The following is a 14,851-nucleotide window of genomic DNA, read 5'->3' as shown; positions in this document are numbered from 1 at the left end:
GTCTGAGGGTTTACAAACACCTTTGTTCTCCACTGTGTCGGTAGTTGCTTCGGCGAGCCTTTGGCGAAGTTGGTTATACTTAATCTCCACATCCTGCAAAACCATTTCAGCATGTTGGGCAAAGGCAAGATATGGCACTGTATCGTTAACTACAATTGATTAATGAACTGATTTACGGATGAATAAATAAACAATTATTGCCTTAGAAACTCGAAACAAGAAAGGTGTGACGGCCCAAACCTTGAGGTGTTGCAGGTTGGCCTGAAGAAGGCGGATGTGGGTCATGACCTGCCGGCTGAGGTTTGGTCCGCTCGTGGTCTGCGAGGACGAGGAGAGGAGCTTTGTCACGTCGATCACCGAGTCGCCCGCCTCGTCGTCAGTGCAGCTTTCTTCGAAACCCCCGTAACCCTCCAGGACCATGTAACTACCTGCTGCTGGACATGGACATCAGTCAGAATGTGTTCTTCTAATCCAGTTCAACCATGGATCTGCCTGATGACCAGCACTGCACACACAGGCTTTTGGGTTATATAGGAGTTAGTAGATTGTTTTTGTTTTGTTTATTCATGCCCCACTAATGTCAGCCTTTGTGACGTTTTCCACTTCATTGACTGGTAACATGCAATTACATGCCTGAATACAATTCTGGATGTAACTCACTTCACTGAAAGAGCTGGAAAACAAAATGCCTGCTTTAGTCCCTGAAGCTCAATTGGTAGGATCAGGCTCAACAAGTTCAGTTCGGATCGACCCACCCTGATGATCTTAGTAACCTTCTCATTCGGTCACTTCTCTTAAAAGCATTATTCAAACAAAATACATGTATACAGAAATTCAGGAATTCTGATAAGACTCACTGCATTCGGGTGTCTCGCAGAGGGCCGTGTCGGTAGATGGCAGCTCAGGGAGGGCCTGTGCGTGCCCCGTCTTCTCAACGTTGTTCACCGCAGGAGGCCCTTGGCCCCCAGTGTCCTCGGACCCCCGCACCGGCGCCGCCATGTCTGCACGCTCTCCCCCCTCGGCACGCTCGCCCTCCTCCGGAGTCATCATGTGGGTGATGAGAAGCTGCCGCAGTGCTGTCACTGCAGGGGCACAGAACAGGGCACAGGGGGTCCGCCAACTAGTGTCAATAGCAATCTATTTACTTAAGCTAGAGTCCACAACTTCAGAGTATGACAGGTTGTTCTATTAAAATATGATAGAAACTTTGGTAAAATTACATTATATACAAAATTAAACCTTTTGAGGACAAAAGGAAAAGAAATCAATTAACATCAACTTGCTTTAAGACATCCATTATTTATTATTTCTCTTAAATAAATCATTAACTTGACTTGTTGGGCTTGTTGTGATATCCAACTCGACCAGCAGGGGGCATACTCACATGTTCTTATGGCTTCATCAGCTCTGGAGGAGGAAAAGCCGAAGGCATCAGACTCCTCATCGTCCATGACAACAGCCGGACACGCCCCAGGCTGGATGAAGGCATCTTTGTCAGCTAAGTCCGTTTCTAGTTCTTGTTCTTCTTCTTCTTCTTCTTGTTCTTCTTCTTCCCGCACTGGTAGTGACTCCTCCTCCTCCTCCTCCTCCTCATCCTCTGATTTGCTGCTCTCAAACGGGTTGGACCCAGAAGGAGGGGTGTGAAGAACCCCTTGGGAGGAAGCTAAGTCTTTGTCTGTGAGGAGTAACATTGGACAGGCATTAAACATTAAGAATCTTAACAATGCCAAAGACTGACAGGCAGACATAGAGGACCCGTCATCTCCACCCATTACAACTTTGTCAGCATAGCGCAGACTAAAGCCATCCTCATAAGAAGCAAATGAAAAACAAAAAGAAACAAGAGAGGTAAAGTCCAGGAGAGTGAGGTATTTACCAGGGGACTGGATGCTTCCGGTAGAGATGCGGTCCGAATCTTTGTTGAGTTTCTGAACACCAGCGGAGTTAATCATCTCCACAGTCTCTCGCTCACCGCTACTGAGCCAATCACAAATCATATGTCAAAGCTTTTACACTCCTGGTATGTTATATATATATATATATGTTCTGCATGTAATCAATATACATATATCACTATAGATAACATAAACCTGTTCCTGCAAAGAAGTCTACACATAAAACTGACTATATGCCTGCTCCACATTAGTGCATTATCATGGTGGAGCCCTTCTGTGTTAGAGGAGAACTCTGGCTGTAGTTAGAGAGGAACACCGCAGAAGGCTGCTAGTGAAAGCACTCACTCCGGCTGGGGTAGAGGTATGATGTTGTGCTGTTTCTTCTTCATGGAGTCTGCCCTCTGGGTGATGAGACGCTGCCACCTGGAGAAAGAGCACAGTTCACCACAGGATGAGTGTCACAGGGTGAAGGATCATGCACCAGTCTCTGAGGCTGTATGGCTGAAGAGAATTAAAAATATGGCTCCTTTAAAGTCTCCTCCTGTTAAAGGCCAGGTTCACCCTTGTATTTTCTTTTTTTCCTTTCTCTCTTTTTTTCTATTATTAGTTCCTTTCTGTTAACTTATTTCCCCATGTATATTTTTACCATATTCCTGTTACTGTATGTACAATGTTTTTGTGTGTCTTACTTCCAATAAAAACAAAGTCAAAAAAAAAAGTGGTAGTTCACAGCAGGGTAAACACTCAATATTCTCCGGGCACCACTGACACTCACGTTCTCTGCTCTGAAACAGCCTGTGCCATCAACTCATAGATCTGAGCACCGCTGTCTGACATGGACAGCACAAAGAAGGACTTGTTGTCTGTCAAGTGAAAAAAAAAAATATTATTACATGACTCAAGCTCAAATATAGAACTTTAATAAACAACAACAACAAAAAGAAGTGATCCACTTTTCGAGCCACCATTTTACTTTATCATTTTCATGTTTCACTGTACCTTACTGTTCATTATTATGTATTCTTATGTACTGTGTGGAAGAGTCCTACTTTGCAATGAACAAAGTCAAAATAATATATATAGATATGTTTTATGCAAATACTCCAGCCAAGCTTCTAATCAATATTTTAAGTTATTTATTTAATGTAATAGACATTAGACAATAAAGCATTGTGATTGTTGACATCGGCCAGTTAACTGTTCTCACCTGTGGCGACAGAGCGCACCATAACGGTGTTGAGCTTGATGATGGGGCTGAAGATATGTTTGGTGTCTGCTGTGCCGGCCAGGTTCTTGCTGTGGCACTTGAGGATGAGGCGCTCGTCTTGCCTCTGCAGCAGCACCAGGATGTCCTCCAGCAGCAGTGTGTACAACTCTGAAGGAGGACGGGTCAGCATGCAGAGAGGCCTCAACACTCAGCTATAGTTACAGTGGCCCTCGGCTCGGATATAGTTACAGTGGCCCTTGGCTCGGATATAGTTACAGTGGCCCTTGGCTCGGATATAGTTACAGTGGCCCTTGGCTCGGATATAGTTACAGTGGCCCTCGGATATTTTTACAGTAGCCCTCGGCTATAGTTACAGTAGCCCCCAGTCATAGGAACAGTGGCCCCCAGCCATAGGTACAGTGTTCCCCAGGAATAGGTACAGTTGCCCCCAGCCATAGTTACAGTGGCCCCCAGCCATAGTTACAGTTGCCCCCAGCCATAGTTACAGTGGCCCACCTTAGTGCTCACTGCCTCGTGTTTTGTTTTGGGTAGATTGTATCACACTGTTTTAGTACAGATACCATACATATTTCTGTCGGTTCCTGTTTTTTTTTTATATATATATTTATATTTATCCAACAAATATGTGATGAAAAATAAATAACTTACTCTTCTTCTGTTCCTACGGCTTATGTAAATAAAGGACTGACATACTGAAATACTACACACACTTCACTATGGCTATTTACATGGCTATCACACAACAAGTCATCAGGTACCTACGATTATTCAGCTAGGACACAAAAGCAAGGAATTTGAAACATGCGGAAGGAAATTCTCCATTCAAGTGACACCCGGTCTAATGGCATGGCAGAACAATCAATGAAAGCAATTTTGTTATTCACCACTGCCGGTTGTTTGGGCCATACCTATTGTCTTGTCTTTGTTGACTTTCCATGAAAGTGGTCCTTCATGCACCAATATCCTCTTGGTCAAGTCCAAATTCTGCCCCAAAAAACAACCGTCAAAGCACAGCAGATGTTAACCAAGCGCACAATGAAATGGCACTCTAGAAATAGCATGGTGTTGTCTTGCGTCATCTTTATTTCCTCACCTTGAACTCTGAGATCATGGGGTTCTCGCTCTGCTTCAGTGAAGACAAATCCAGCCGTCTCTGGTAGTCCTCCAGCCTCTGGGATGACAAAGGCAACAGCAATGCAGTTACAGTTAGATTTCACTGATCCCATGCAGTTACAGTGAGATTTCACTGATCCCATGCAGTTACAGTAAGATTTCACTGATTCCATGCAGTTACAGTGAGATTTCACTGATTCCATGCAGTTACAGTGAGATTTCACTGATTCCATGCAGTTACAGTGAGATTTCACTGATTCCATGCAGTTACAGTGAGATTTCACTGATCATATGCAGGGAAACTGTGCATTCAGAAAGTATTCCAATCTAGGGTTGGAGCCCTACACTTTTTCACATTTCGCAGCCTTAAGCCAAAATCATTTCAAATAATTTGTCCCTTATCAATCTACACTCAATGCCCCAACATGAGAAAGCCAAAACAGGATTTTAGAATTTTAATTTTTTAAAGATGTATTCAGTTTAATTAATTGCAAAAGTATTACATTTAAATCAATTGCAAAGCCTACACACCTAGACTATTACAGGTGTTTACAAATAGATTCACCTGAATGAGAAGAAGAATTAACCAAAAAGTAAAAAAATTAATTAAAAAAACAACCTTGCACCTGTTAAGTGAACAGGGATGAGCCCTGTGGTGATGGAGTAAATATGCAGGTAAATGCTACATAGCTGTGTGCAGGTCTGCAGGGCAGAGGGGGCTGTCGGTGCTCACTGGGTTACCTGTTTATTCTCAGCCTCCTTCACAGCCTGGTTGACGTGGTTCAGGATGTTCCTGCAGCATTCTCCAGCTCTCTTCACTTTGTCCCTCTCTTCCAGATCATCTGTTTACCACACAGGCAGCACCAACGTAAGCAACAACCAGCTTAGGATAAATACGTCACTTTCATGCGTTACACTGACGTGCAAATATGAACTGATACAAATATAACTGGGGATGGGGATCCTGACAGTGGGGTGTGTTGGAAGCCGTGTGGTAGCGGTACCTGTGTTTTTGGCGATGTTCTCCAGCAGCAGGGGGTACTTGGTGAGTCGCTGCATCTCCATGGGAATGATGTCTTTGAGCTGGAGCCGGCGGCACAGCTGATTACTCTCAGCCTCCTGTGGAAGCAAACCGACACCTGCATCACACCATACTCCAGCAACCCAGGTCACCTGCATCGCATCACACCATACTCCAGCAACCCAGGTCACCTGCATCGCATCACACCATACTCCAGCAACCCAGGTCACCTCCATCACACCATACTCCAGCAACCCAGGTCACCTCCATCACACCATACTCCAGCAACCCAGGTCACCTCCATCACACCATACTCCAGCAACCCAGGTCACCCGCCTCACAGCATACTCCAGCAACCCAGGTCACCTCCATCACACCATACTCCAGCAACCCAGGTCACCTCCATCACACCATACTCCAGCAACCCAGGTCACCTCCATCACACCATACTCCAGCAACCCAGGTCACCCGCCTCACAGCATACTCCAGCAACCCAGGTCACCTGCATCACACCATACTCCAGTAACCCAGGTCACCTGCATCACACCATACTCCAGTAACCCAGGTCACCTGCATCGCACCATACTCCAGTAACCCAGGTCACCTCCATCACACCATACTCCAGCAACCCAGGTCACTGGCATCACAGCATACTCCAGCAACCCAGGTCACTGGCATCACAGCATACTCCAGCAACCCAGGTCACCCGCCTCACAGCATACTCCAGTAACCCAGGTCACCTGCATCACACCATACTCCAGCAACCCAGGTCACCTCCATCACACCATACTCCAGCAACCCAGGTCACCTCCATCACACCATACTCTAGCAACCCAGTTTCTACACTTTGCTGTCCTCCTTGTTTATAAATGCCCCACTCACCTGCATGAAGGAAATAAAGCGCTGATCTTTCTTCTGCCTGCTCTTGATGAGCTCCAGTGCGAAGGGCTGGTTACTGCAAAAGGTCCCGACCGCCTGTTTAATCTTCTGCTCCTCTGTTCCACTGAACTGTATGTGAACAGACCACCCAGCAACATGACCACAAGCACATAAATGGTTAATACATATTTAGTGAAATCTGCTCCAACAAGTAGTTAAATATACATAATACACCTCTCATTTCTCTGAGGTATGTTATGCCTTAATGGTTCACTAGACACAAGAAAGCCGCCTATGACTGGTCATGTTTGTTGTCTTATCTGCATAGTCCCTCTTACCCAGGTCAGCAGATCATCTCCTATCAGTCCGATGACTGAACCTTCATTCTTTTTCCGGATAGCCATCATGTGTCCTTCAATGGAGGCTGGGGGAGACGGAAAAATAGCTTTTCAGACACTGATGTTGGATGTAGTGCAGCCTCACTTGTGGTCTTGCTAGTACTGTGTAACAGATTGCACTATAGAGCCGTCTCACTGGTTCTCTGTGTGTGTGTGTGGTCTCCAACTGATTTCAAGGCACAACAAATATATTTTTACTAAAGCATAAAGCTTTAGTTTTATATATGCATATATCCCTTTTTGATGATGATTTTTTTCCTGTGCTACAAACCGAAGAACTAAAACTTAAATTATGGCAGCATCATGTGCACCATCCTTTATAGCTGTAGCTGCTTATCATACCATCATGTTAATTCCATCCTATTTCCAGAAGACATTACATAAACCTTGGTCATCTTTACAGGAAATGAAATGGGAAAATAAAATTCTACAGGGCAGAGGAGAGATTCTGTACCGTGGAGTTGGACAATCTCCTCTAGGTTTGTGAAGATGTGCTTGATGTCGCCCGGAGGAAGGATGCTGTCTCTGTTCAGCTTCTGGTAGAACACGTTATCCAAGACGCGCAGCATCCGCAGGTGAGTCCGCTCCGTATAGAACAGCTCTGCAGTCAGTCAGACACAGCAAATCACGTGAGATCACAGAAGAAGATGCTCTGGTTCTTTGGGGTCACTATGTACAGTCCAAACAGTATTCGTAGGTCACTGGTTTAACTAACGCTAATAAATAATAGATGCATAGACAAGGGAAGTTATCTGAATGAATAGGACATTTATATTTAGATCCCAAACATCACTTTGATTTCTATCTCAGTGCATCTTGGTGAGTAAAGGGACACACTCACCGATACACACAGACACACACACACACACACACACACACACAAACACACACACACACACACACACACACACACCATAAATGACTTCTTGACGTTTGATTTCCTGAGATGGGAGTCCTTGTAGGATCTCTCGGGGGACTGACATCTGCCAGTTGGAGGGGTCCTGATCCAGCTCCACCTCGGTGCCCTGGTCGTCCTCGCTCTGCACATCACTGAGGCCCAGCGGCTCCATCCTGAGGACCACACAGCATTAGCTTGCAGGCATAGACACCCAGCTACAAGCAACGCTCACACAATATAACACATATTATATTAAATACACTATCTACTTATCCACTCATCCAAGTTCAAATCTAGCAAACACAGAAATAATCAGACTTAAATAGACCAACACAATAGAGTATGTGGTTCTGAAAGCTGAGACACTTACTCTATTTACTGAAATGAAGAGGGCAATGCAAATGCAACAGTCTACTATGTAAGTTATTGCAGCTCACAAAATATTTATTCATGTTGTCAAACTGCGTCTTAAGGCTGAAAGGGTCATGAGTTATGGTAAAACCACAGCGTGAGGTTGAAAATGGCCGAGACTCGAGGGAGAGCCTTACCTCCTGGCTGGCTTCGGCGTGCCTCCTTCCTGGGTCCTGTGTGGGATCACAGTTTGGTTAGAGTCTCCTGCCTGATCGGTATAATGAGCCATCCTGACTGAGGGCTTCAGCAGAGTGGTGGTCATGCAGTCAGCCAACAGAGAGCTCCAGCGCCCTTACCTACTGATCCGCGGAGAACCGTCCCTCTCCAAATGAGGCCATTCAGAGAGTATACGAGTGGAAAACAGAGCAGGGACTCCGGATAAAGTGTTTGTGTGTGTGTGTGTGTGTGTGTGTGTGTCTGTGTGTGTGTGTGTGTGTGTGTGTGTGTGTGTGTGTGTGTGTGTGTGTGTGTGTTCTAACCACAGTGACACAGGGAACATGTTTAGCCCAAAGCTCTCAAAACAATAATAGCAGAGATTTCCCAATCTTAGGGCTAACTGTGTGGAAACTCTAGTGTCGTCGGAGCTAAGGAGAATCTGGTATTTTACGTTTCAACAAGCGCTGGTGTTCAGTGTCAGCAAAGTTGTTTTGCCAGCTAAAACGCTGCAGCTCTCGCTCCACAACCACACCTTAAGGATCCATCCTGAGCTCTATTATAACGGCATTCTAGCATAAAGGAGGATAAACATCTCTGGTGCTTAAGTCCAACAGACAACACAGACAAGTGGCTCATGCAACGCAGAACTTGTTGAGCAGATAGTCTTAAGACAGGAACATGACTGTGTCTAGCATCTTCTGTGGTCGTCTTCTAGGGCTCTGGAGAGCATGCATGTACTGTACCTGTCACCCTCAGGCTCCTCCTCTTGCAGATGCTCCAGAGTGGAGAGGCTGAAGTCGAAGTGGGTGCCTGAGCCCTGCGCTGATCCGTCCAGGGGGTCACCCTGGTGCACGCCGTCCCCTAGTCTGGGCAGGGCTGAGGACGGGGTGGATCCTGGACAAATCACACAGACAGTCTCATTAAGGACAAAGGAGAGACAAAATGCTGTGTTATGACAGAAAAGCCAGAGAGCACAGGTGGTTAGAATGGACACCTTGTGTGACAGAGGCTCACTGCACGTGCAATAAGCTGCACAACCTCTGTTCTCAGTCCTTTAGGTAAGGGATGGGTGCAGGGATTAAACAGGGCTTACAATAACACAAATACATAGATGCCAGTACTGAACTCCTTCTTCTAAGGCACTTATGCTGAATCATTGTAAGGAAAAACAGGCCAATTATTTTTCTTGAAGGCAAACAGATCCCATAACAGTCTGAATAACAACACAGCAGCAGCAGCACGTCACAAAGGGCATGTGGTCAGGTCTGAGGGAGAGGAGGGGGGGGGGGGGGGGGGGGGGGGGGGAGGGGCAGTCAGGCTCAGGACAAAACCAGGGGACAACAACATCTTAGGGGCAAACTGAATAGGAGGAAACAGGGATAGTGAGAGAGAGAGAGAGAGAGGGAAAGGGATACAGAGAGAGAGGGAGAGAAAGGGACAGAGAGAGAGTGGAGGTTGAATGGGGGTCTGCTGCTTACCAGAATCAGTGTCACGGCCGGAGCCATCCGAGCTCTGTGTTGCAGGGGCGCTGTGCGGTGAGGACGTGGTGGCTGTGCCAACGTGCGTGGTGTCCGAGCTGTCGCTGGACTGGCTGCTACGGAGCCGTCCTCCCAGCCCCGACCCGGCCCCTGGCGACGAGTCGGAGTGCTCAGCGACGCTGAGGGCCGGCTGCGAGAGCTGCTTCTGCGGACGCTGCTTACTCATCTCCATGGCCTTGCCGACTGACGAGTTAACACACACACACACACACACACACACACACACACACACACACACACAGTGAGGAAAATCAAAAGAAGTAAGGCAGGTCTGTGGTCATTGGCTCAAGTAGGAAGCTAAGAGCTCTACCCTCTGCATGGCAATCTGGATTTGAAAGGAAGCCAGGGGAGGAGTTGAGGGGAGGCCCCTGCCTGACACGCTCAACATGTTAGGATACACTTGACTGGGCTGCCATGTATATGCAGAGAGAAAACCCAATATGGAGGAGCTGTGCGCAAGCAGCAGCCCCGACCATGTAAGGGCTTGAATGCCCACGGGGGACCGGGTTCGAATCCGACCCGCGGCCATTTCCCGATCAGATTCCCCACCTCTTCTCTCCAGCCCATTTCCTGTCAAAAACCTTCACTATCGTATCTGATTAAAGGCAAAAAGCACAAAAATAAATCATAAAAAAAATAAAATAATAATAAAAAAAAACAATACATGGCAAACAGTTGGGCATGTTAACCGCACATAGGAAGATAAACATTTCACTGGCGATTAAATGACAGGAGCTGAATTTTGAGTGACGCACCTTTCTGAAACCATGCTGAAAGAACAGGAAGTGACACTGTACAGTATTCCAGACGGCCACTTCCTCTCTAGACAACTCAAAACCCTGCCAATTCCCAAGCACCTTCACCCTCTACTCAAAAGGTCAACGTCAGAGGTTTCGAAATTCCAAGAGCCATTTAGTAGCTTGACATGCCAGTTAATCAGTTAAAGGTTTAGACCGAGAGCTTACTTGATGGTGGATCAATGCGACTGGGCCGCCTGGGAGGACCCAGAAAGGGGGGGAATCTGGCTTTCTTCACTTTTTCTTCTTCTCCTTTTTCCGGCTTCATGCCCTTCACCTCGAAACGAGCAAAACAGGGACAGTTACGACACAATGACAACGACAAGACAGTCAGTTCTGACACAAGATGTCGCGTTCTTAATGCAGTAAAGCGAGAGGTCCATTTTAACAGCACTGAGAGCGACCTACTTTGATCTTGGGCAGGTTGAAGTTAATGCGTTTGGGTTTGGGGTCTAGGCCGCGCGGCTCCTTCACCTTCACCCCCAGATGCTTCATGTAGGTGAGGATCACAAACTGCATCGTGCTGCTGGGGGTCAAAACACGACAGTGATCACCCACTCCATTATGATCAGCAGGTGTAACAGATGGACACTTAAAACACAACTAAACATAATCCTGTGGAATACATTAAAAGGTACACAGCTGTAGTTTTGTAGTGATTTAATAAGAAGCAAGGGCTCCAAAACCAACTCTACAACAGGTAGATAGCAGCATTCATGGTAATAAATATTACATCAGACTGTTTGGTCCTTTACTTCACTACACCCTTTAGATCATTACAGAGATTTATGTACTATGAAAGACAACCAGCAGAAGGAGGGAAATGCACCTATGCAGCCTAATCAATCCAATCCAATATGAAAAAAGCTACACAAAAGACAAACATTCATAAAATGTCCAACCTAACCACTAAACCTATTCCTGTTGTATATGTATATGGGTTTAAACGCAAGACGTGTAACCTTCTGCCTAAGCTTTTTTCAGGCCTTATGATCTACCATCTGTGCCTACTGTGCAACTCTACCAGATTAACTTCTGTGGGTGAGGCAGGGCATATGTCATGCTTATGGTACAATGACTAGATTATGAACAGTGAAACTAAAAACAAGTCTGTTTCTAAAGATAGCCTAATGTTATTATAGATGACTGCTTCACTGTCCGTTTCACTGCTTCAAGGAAGCACAATAATTACTGCACACCTACGGCGACCTATTTTCCCAAAACTGGATCAGTAATTATCAAATCAACACTATACTTATGTGTAAACGTTTGGGTTTATCAGAGTAGAAATGATATTGAAATGGTTTCGAAGGTCATGCGTAGAGGTGAAACAAGTCCCTCACCACTTCTCCTCCTCGGTGGGCTGGGACGTCAAACTGAAACACAAAACACACACACCAACAAGTCAGAGGTATTTTAGTTATGCGGCACTAAACCAGTCTTTGTCCTTGAAATAGTCAAGCGATGGGTATTCTTGATATAAAACCTTAATATCAAAACCCCAAATCTTTTTTTAAATAGCGTAGGAGGGCAGTACTGACAGGCTCAGATCTACATGTGGCACAGAAAACAGCTGAAATACCAAGAAGAGTTCCGTGTTCGCTGAACCGGTGATGTTATCTGGGTTTAAGGGGAACGAGTGTCACAAGAATATCAAACCATCTTAATCCCCGTTTAATCAGTCCAGTTTGTCATGTTTGGGCCTGTAAACATTCAGCACACAAGTCGCCAGTGACCTGAAAATGCCCTACAAAAATCCTGAGAGTGTGTGTGTGTGTGTGTGTGTGTGTGTGTGTGTGTATGCGCGTGTGTGTGTGTGTGTGCACGCAAGTGTGTTTGTGTGACAGAGCGAGTGAGAGAGAGAGAAAGTGTGCGATTGGGTGAGGGGGTATAGGTGTGTGAGTGAGAGAGAGACTTTTTTGCATGTCTTTGGACGAGACCCATACCAGAAAAATAAGAAAAACCCACACACATAGACTTTTGAGCGCAGATGAGCTGATATCAGTTCTATCCCCAACAGGAAGAGCAGTTCCCCATAAGATGACATGACAATGAGTTGTAGCTCATTTAGAACACTCTATAATAAAAGGATATTTACAGTGTTGTACAGATATGCATTTGTGAGAGCTCCCCAGGTATCAAAGCACAACTGTGACCTTGGTGATGCGAGTATCACGCTCTACCACAGCACTTACTACCACCTCAAACAAATATATAAATAACAGGAGGAGCCAGAGAGGGGAAGGGAAGACAAAGGACGAGTGCGGGAGTGGGGTGGGGGGTGGGGGGGGCTGTGTGGTTCTGAGTGTGCGCGCCTGGGGCTGCGGGGCTGGCGATGGGGGTTACTCACAGCACTTCCTCGATCTTGGAGATGATGTGTTCAGCACAGGAGCGCTCCCTCTCCAGTCCCACGCGGTTCCTCACCGTCTCCGTGTCCAGCCGCGTGAGCTCAGCCTCGGCCAGAGTCAGTCCCATACTGCGCTTCTGCCTGCGGGTCGAAAACAGTCAACACACACAAACACACAAACACACACACACACACACACACACACACACACACACACACACACACACATTAACACACACACACACATCCACTGAAGGTCTGCTCAATCAAGCATGCCAGGCCTCACTGTGAGCAAGCAGGCCTCACTGTGTTCATTCTGCCTGTAGCACACTATAGACTAATACCATACATGTGCATGCTATTCTTTAGGGAGTCTGTGCGTGTGTTTTACCTGAAGTCCTCCAGGTTCTTCTGAACGTCCGTCAGGAGTGCTTCCTGAAGCTGCTGCACGTACTGTCTGTGCGTGTCCTCTGGAATCAGTTCTGGTCTCTTCCGTTCTGAACACACACACACACACACCTTTACAAGCTGTGCCATCTATAGTAATTATTATGAGCGCTCCTCTTATTAGTAAGGGCTGTGCACTGTCAATTCATTAACACATTTACACAAAGAAAATCATTTCACTTGGATCATACAGTGCACCAATTAACTACAACAATTAATTCGAAATAATCTCAGATGGATCATTCAGTGCAACTACAACTTGTATTTGTACCAAAGGGGCAACGTTCTAAACACCTACCAAGTTCAGCTGAGAGGGACTCAGGCACTGCTACCTTTAGGTTCTGTGTATTCAAACAGACGAGAGAAACAAAACCATTAAATCGCACCTATGCATGTGACTGGCAAAGCATCCTCAACACTACTAGTCTGGTGACACCAGCCTACGTATTTCCGCCTGAATTGATTTCAAGCTCATTCTCAGTCTGGCCTAACCCCATTGACAATCGTCTCCAGGACTCAAAATTTTGTAGGACCAATCAGCGAACAGTTCAGAGCTGTGACGCAAAACTCGCCTTGGAGGAAAAGACACGAAAAGCTATCGGAAAAGTTGTCTCAACTCTCGAGAACATCAGAAAATTAAAAGGAGAACAAGAGTATTTTCTTGTAAGTTTTAAGATTGGAAAGGACGTCGTAGCTCTTCTCCCAACTGGCTTTGGGAAGAGTTTAATCTACCGAATGCTTACTAAACGTTGCTGATTGGTTAAGGGAACTCCAATGATTTTAAACCTCAAGATAAGCACCCGCCCATCTCGGAAACCAAAATGCATTGGGTTGGCCCAGACTGAAAGACGGAATGAAATGGAGTCACAGGCTGGTAATGGCCAGGCTACAACACTACTACAGTGAGGTGGAACTCACCGCCGTTCTGTCCATGAAGAATGTGTGCAGGTCCATGAAAATCCGCCGCGTCTCTTTGGGGTTGGTCTGCTTGTACAGGTCAGCATAGAGGTAGCACAGCTAAACAGGACAGCAGTGATGACACCATGACCCCAGAGGATTCAAACAGAGTGTGTTTGCAGCGTTAACGGCATAGTTCAAACAGGAGAAGAAAAAAAGTCTATTTCCTAGAGAGTTCTGGTGTCTTCCACTGGGGGAACCGTTAAGATTTGTGTTAGGAACCATCAAAGGCTTTGCGTAAGACCCTGGTTTCTAGAAAGGAACTCTTAAAGCTTCTACAGTCTGTGAATAGAGTCAGTAAATAGACTGTTCAAATATCAGCAGAGTTTAAGGCTTCTCATATAATGAAAGCCCTTAAGGCACTTACAGTTCCAATCCAGAGATCAGAAGTAATTAAGATAAGTTCACCTCTGGGAACTATAAAAAGGCCTACTCGTCAAATATTTCTGAATTAGTAAGCTTTTTTCATATTTGGGAATCAATTTGTTTTTATCAATGTGACTATTATAAGGTGCTTGTGACAGGAATCAGGATTTGTAGCTGAGTCAGTGTTTTCGTCCGGTCCAACTCACCAGGGGCGCAGGGTCGAATTGCGAGACCACGTGATGGAGAAAGGCTGCCAGGTGAGCAGGCCGAGACTTCAGGAGCTCCATACTCTGAAAACAGCTGCACTGACCATTCATCTACCAAACCCAACAGAGAGAGAGAAGGAGAGAGGAAGAGAGAGAGAGAGAGAGGAAAATGCTATGAGATTTGACCTACAGAT

The 14,851-nt window shown here is 45.9% G+C and overlaps 1 protein-coding gene across 2 annotated transcripts in view; it reads right to left on the bottom strand.

The window, feature by feature from the left end:
- Positions 1 to 14,851, bottom strand: part of arhgef12b (Rho guanine nucleotide exchange factor (GEF) 12b) — a gene marked incomplete at its 5' end in the record, with an annotated part of 50,778 nt that overhangs the window by 2,717 nt on the left and 33,210 nt on the right. The window contains 27 exons of one of the 2 annotated variants that reach the window (XM_080851397.1): positions 21 to 93; positions 241 to 431; positions 858 to 1,082; positions 1,385 to 1,675; positions 1,877 to 1,974; positions 2,241 to 2,318; positions 2,671 to 2,758; positions 3,103 to 3,270; positions 4,032 to 4,107; positions 4,217 to 4,294; positions 4,978 to 5,078; positions 5,241 to 5,355; positions 6,140 to 6,265; positions 6,475 to 6,560; positions 6,989 to 7,135; positions 7,448 to 7,605; positions 7,981 to 8,016; positions 8,743 to 8,893; positions 9,478 to 9,720; positions 10,503 to 10,611; positions 10,743 to 10,860; positions 11,678 to 11,710; positions 12,685 to 12,822; positions 13,073 to 13,178; positions 13,427 to 13,469; positions 14,047 to 14,145; positions 14,658 to 14,768. In XM_080851397.1, the coding sequence (XP_080707523.1) occupies positions 21 to 93; positions 241 to 431; positions 858 to 1,082; positions 1,385 to 1,675; positions 1,877 to 1,974; positions 2,241 to 2,318; positions 2,671 to 2,758; positions 3,103 to 3,270; positions 4,032 to 4,107; positions 4,217 to 4,294; positions 4,978 to 5,078; positions 5,241 to 5,355; positions 6,140 to 6,265; positions 6,475 to 6,560; positions 6,989 to 7,135; positions 7,448 to 7,605; positions 7,981 to 8,016; positions 8,743 to 8,893; positions 9,478 to 9,720; positions 10,503 to 10,611; positions 10,743 to 10,860; positions 11,678 to 11,710; positions 12,685 to 12,822; positions 13,073 to 13,178; positions 13,427 to 13,469; positions 14,047 to 14,145; positions 14,658 to 14,768 (3,286 nt within the window). The remainder of the gene's footprint in view (positions 1 to 20; positions 94 to 240; positions 432 to 857; positions 1,083 to 1,384; positions 1,676 to 1,876; positions 1,975 to 2,240; positions 2,319 to 2,670; positions 2,759 to 3,102; positions 3,271 to 4,031; positions 4,108 to 4,216; positions 4,295 to 4,977; positions 5,079 to 5,240; positions 5,356 to 6,139; positions 6,266 to 6,474; positions 6,561 to 6,988; positions 7,136 to 7,447; positions 7,606 to 7,980; positions 8,017 to 8,742; positions 8,894 to 9,477; positions 9,721 to 10,502; positions 10,612 to 10,742; positions 10,861 to 11,677; positions 11,711 to 12,684; positions 12,823 to 13,072; positions 13,179 to 13,426; positions 13,470 to 14,046; positions 14,146 to 14,657; positions 14,769 to 14,851) is intronic. The other variant, XM_080851396.1, reaches the window with a different exon arrangement.

This window comes from Sprattus sprattus (genome assembly GCF_963457725.1).
Source record: "Sprattus sprattus genome assembly, chromosome: 1".
NCBI lineage: Eukaryota > Metazoa > Chordata > Actinopteri > Clupeiformes > Clupeidae > Sprattus > Sprattus sprattus.
This window is presented reverse-complemented; position numbering and strand designations above follow the sequence as displayed.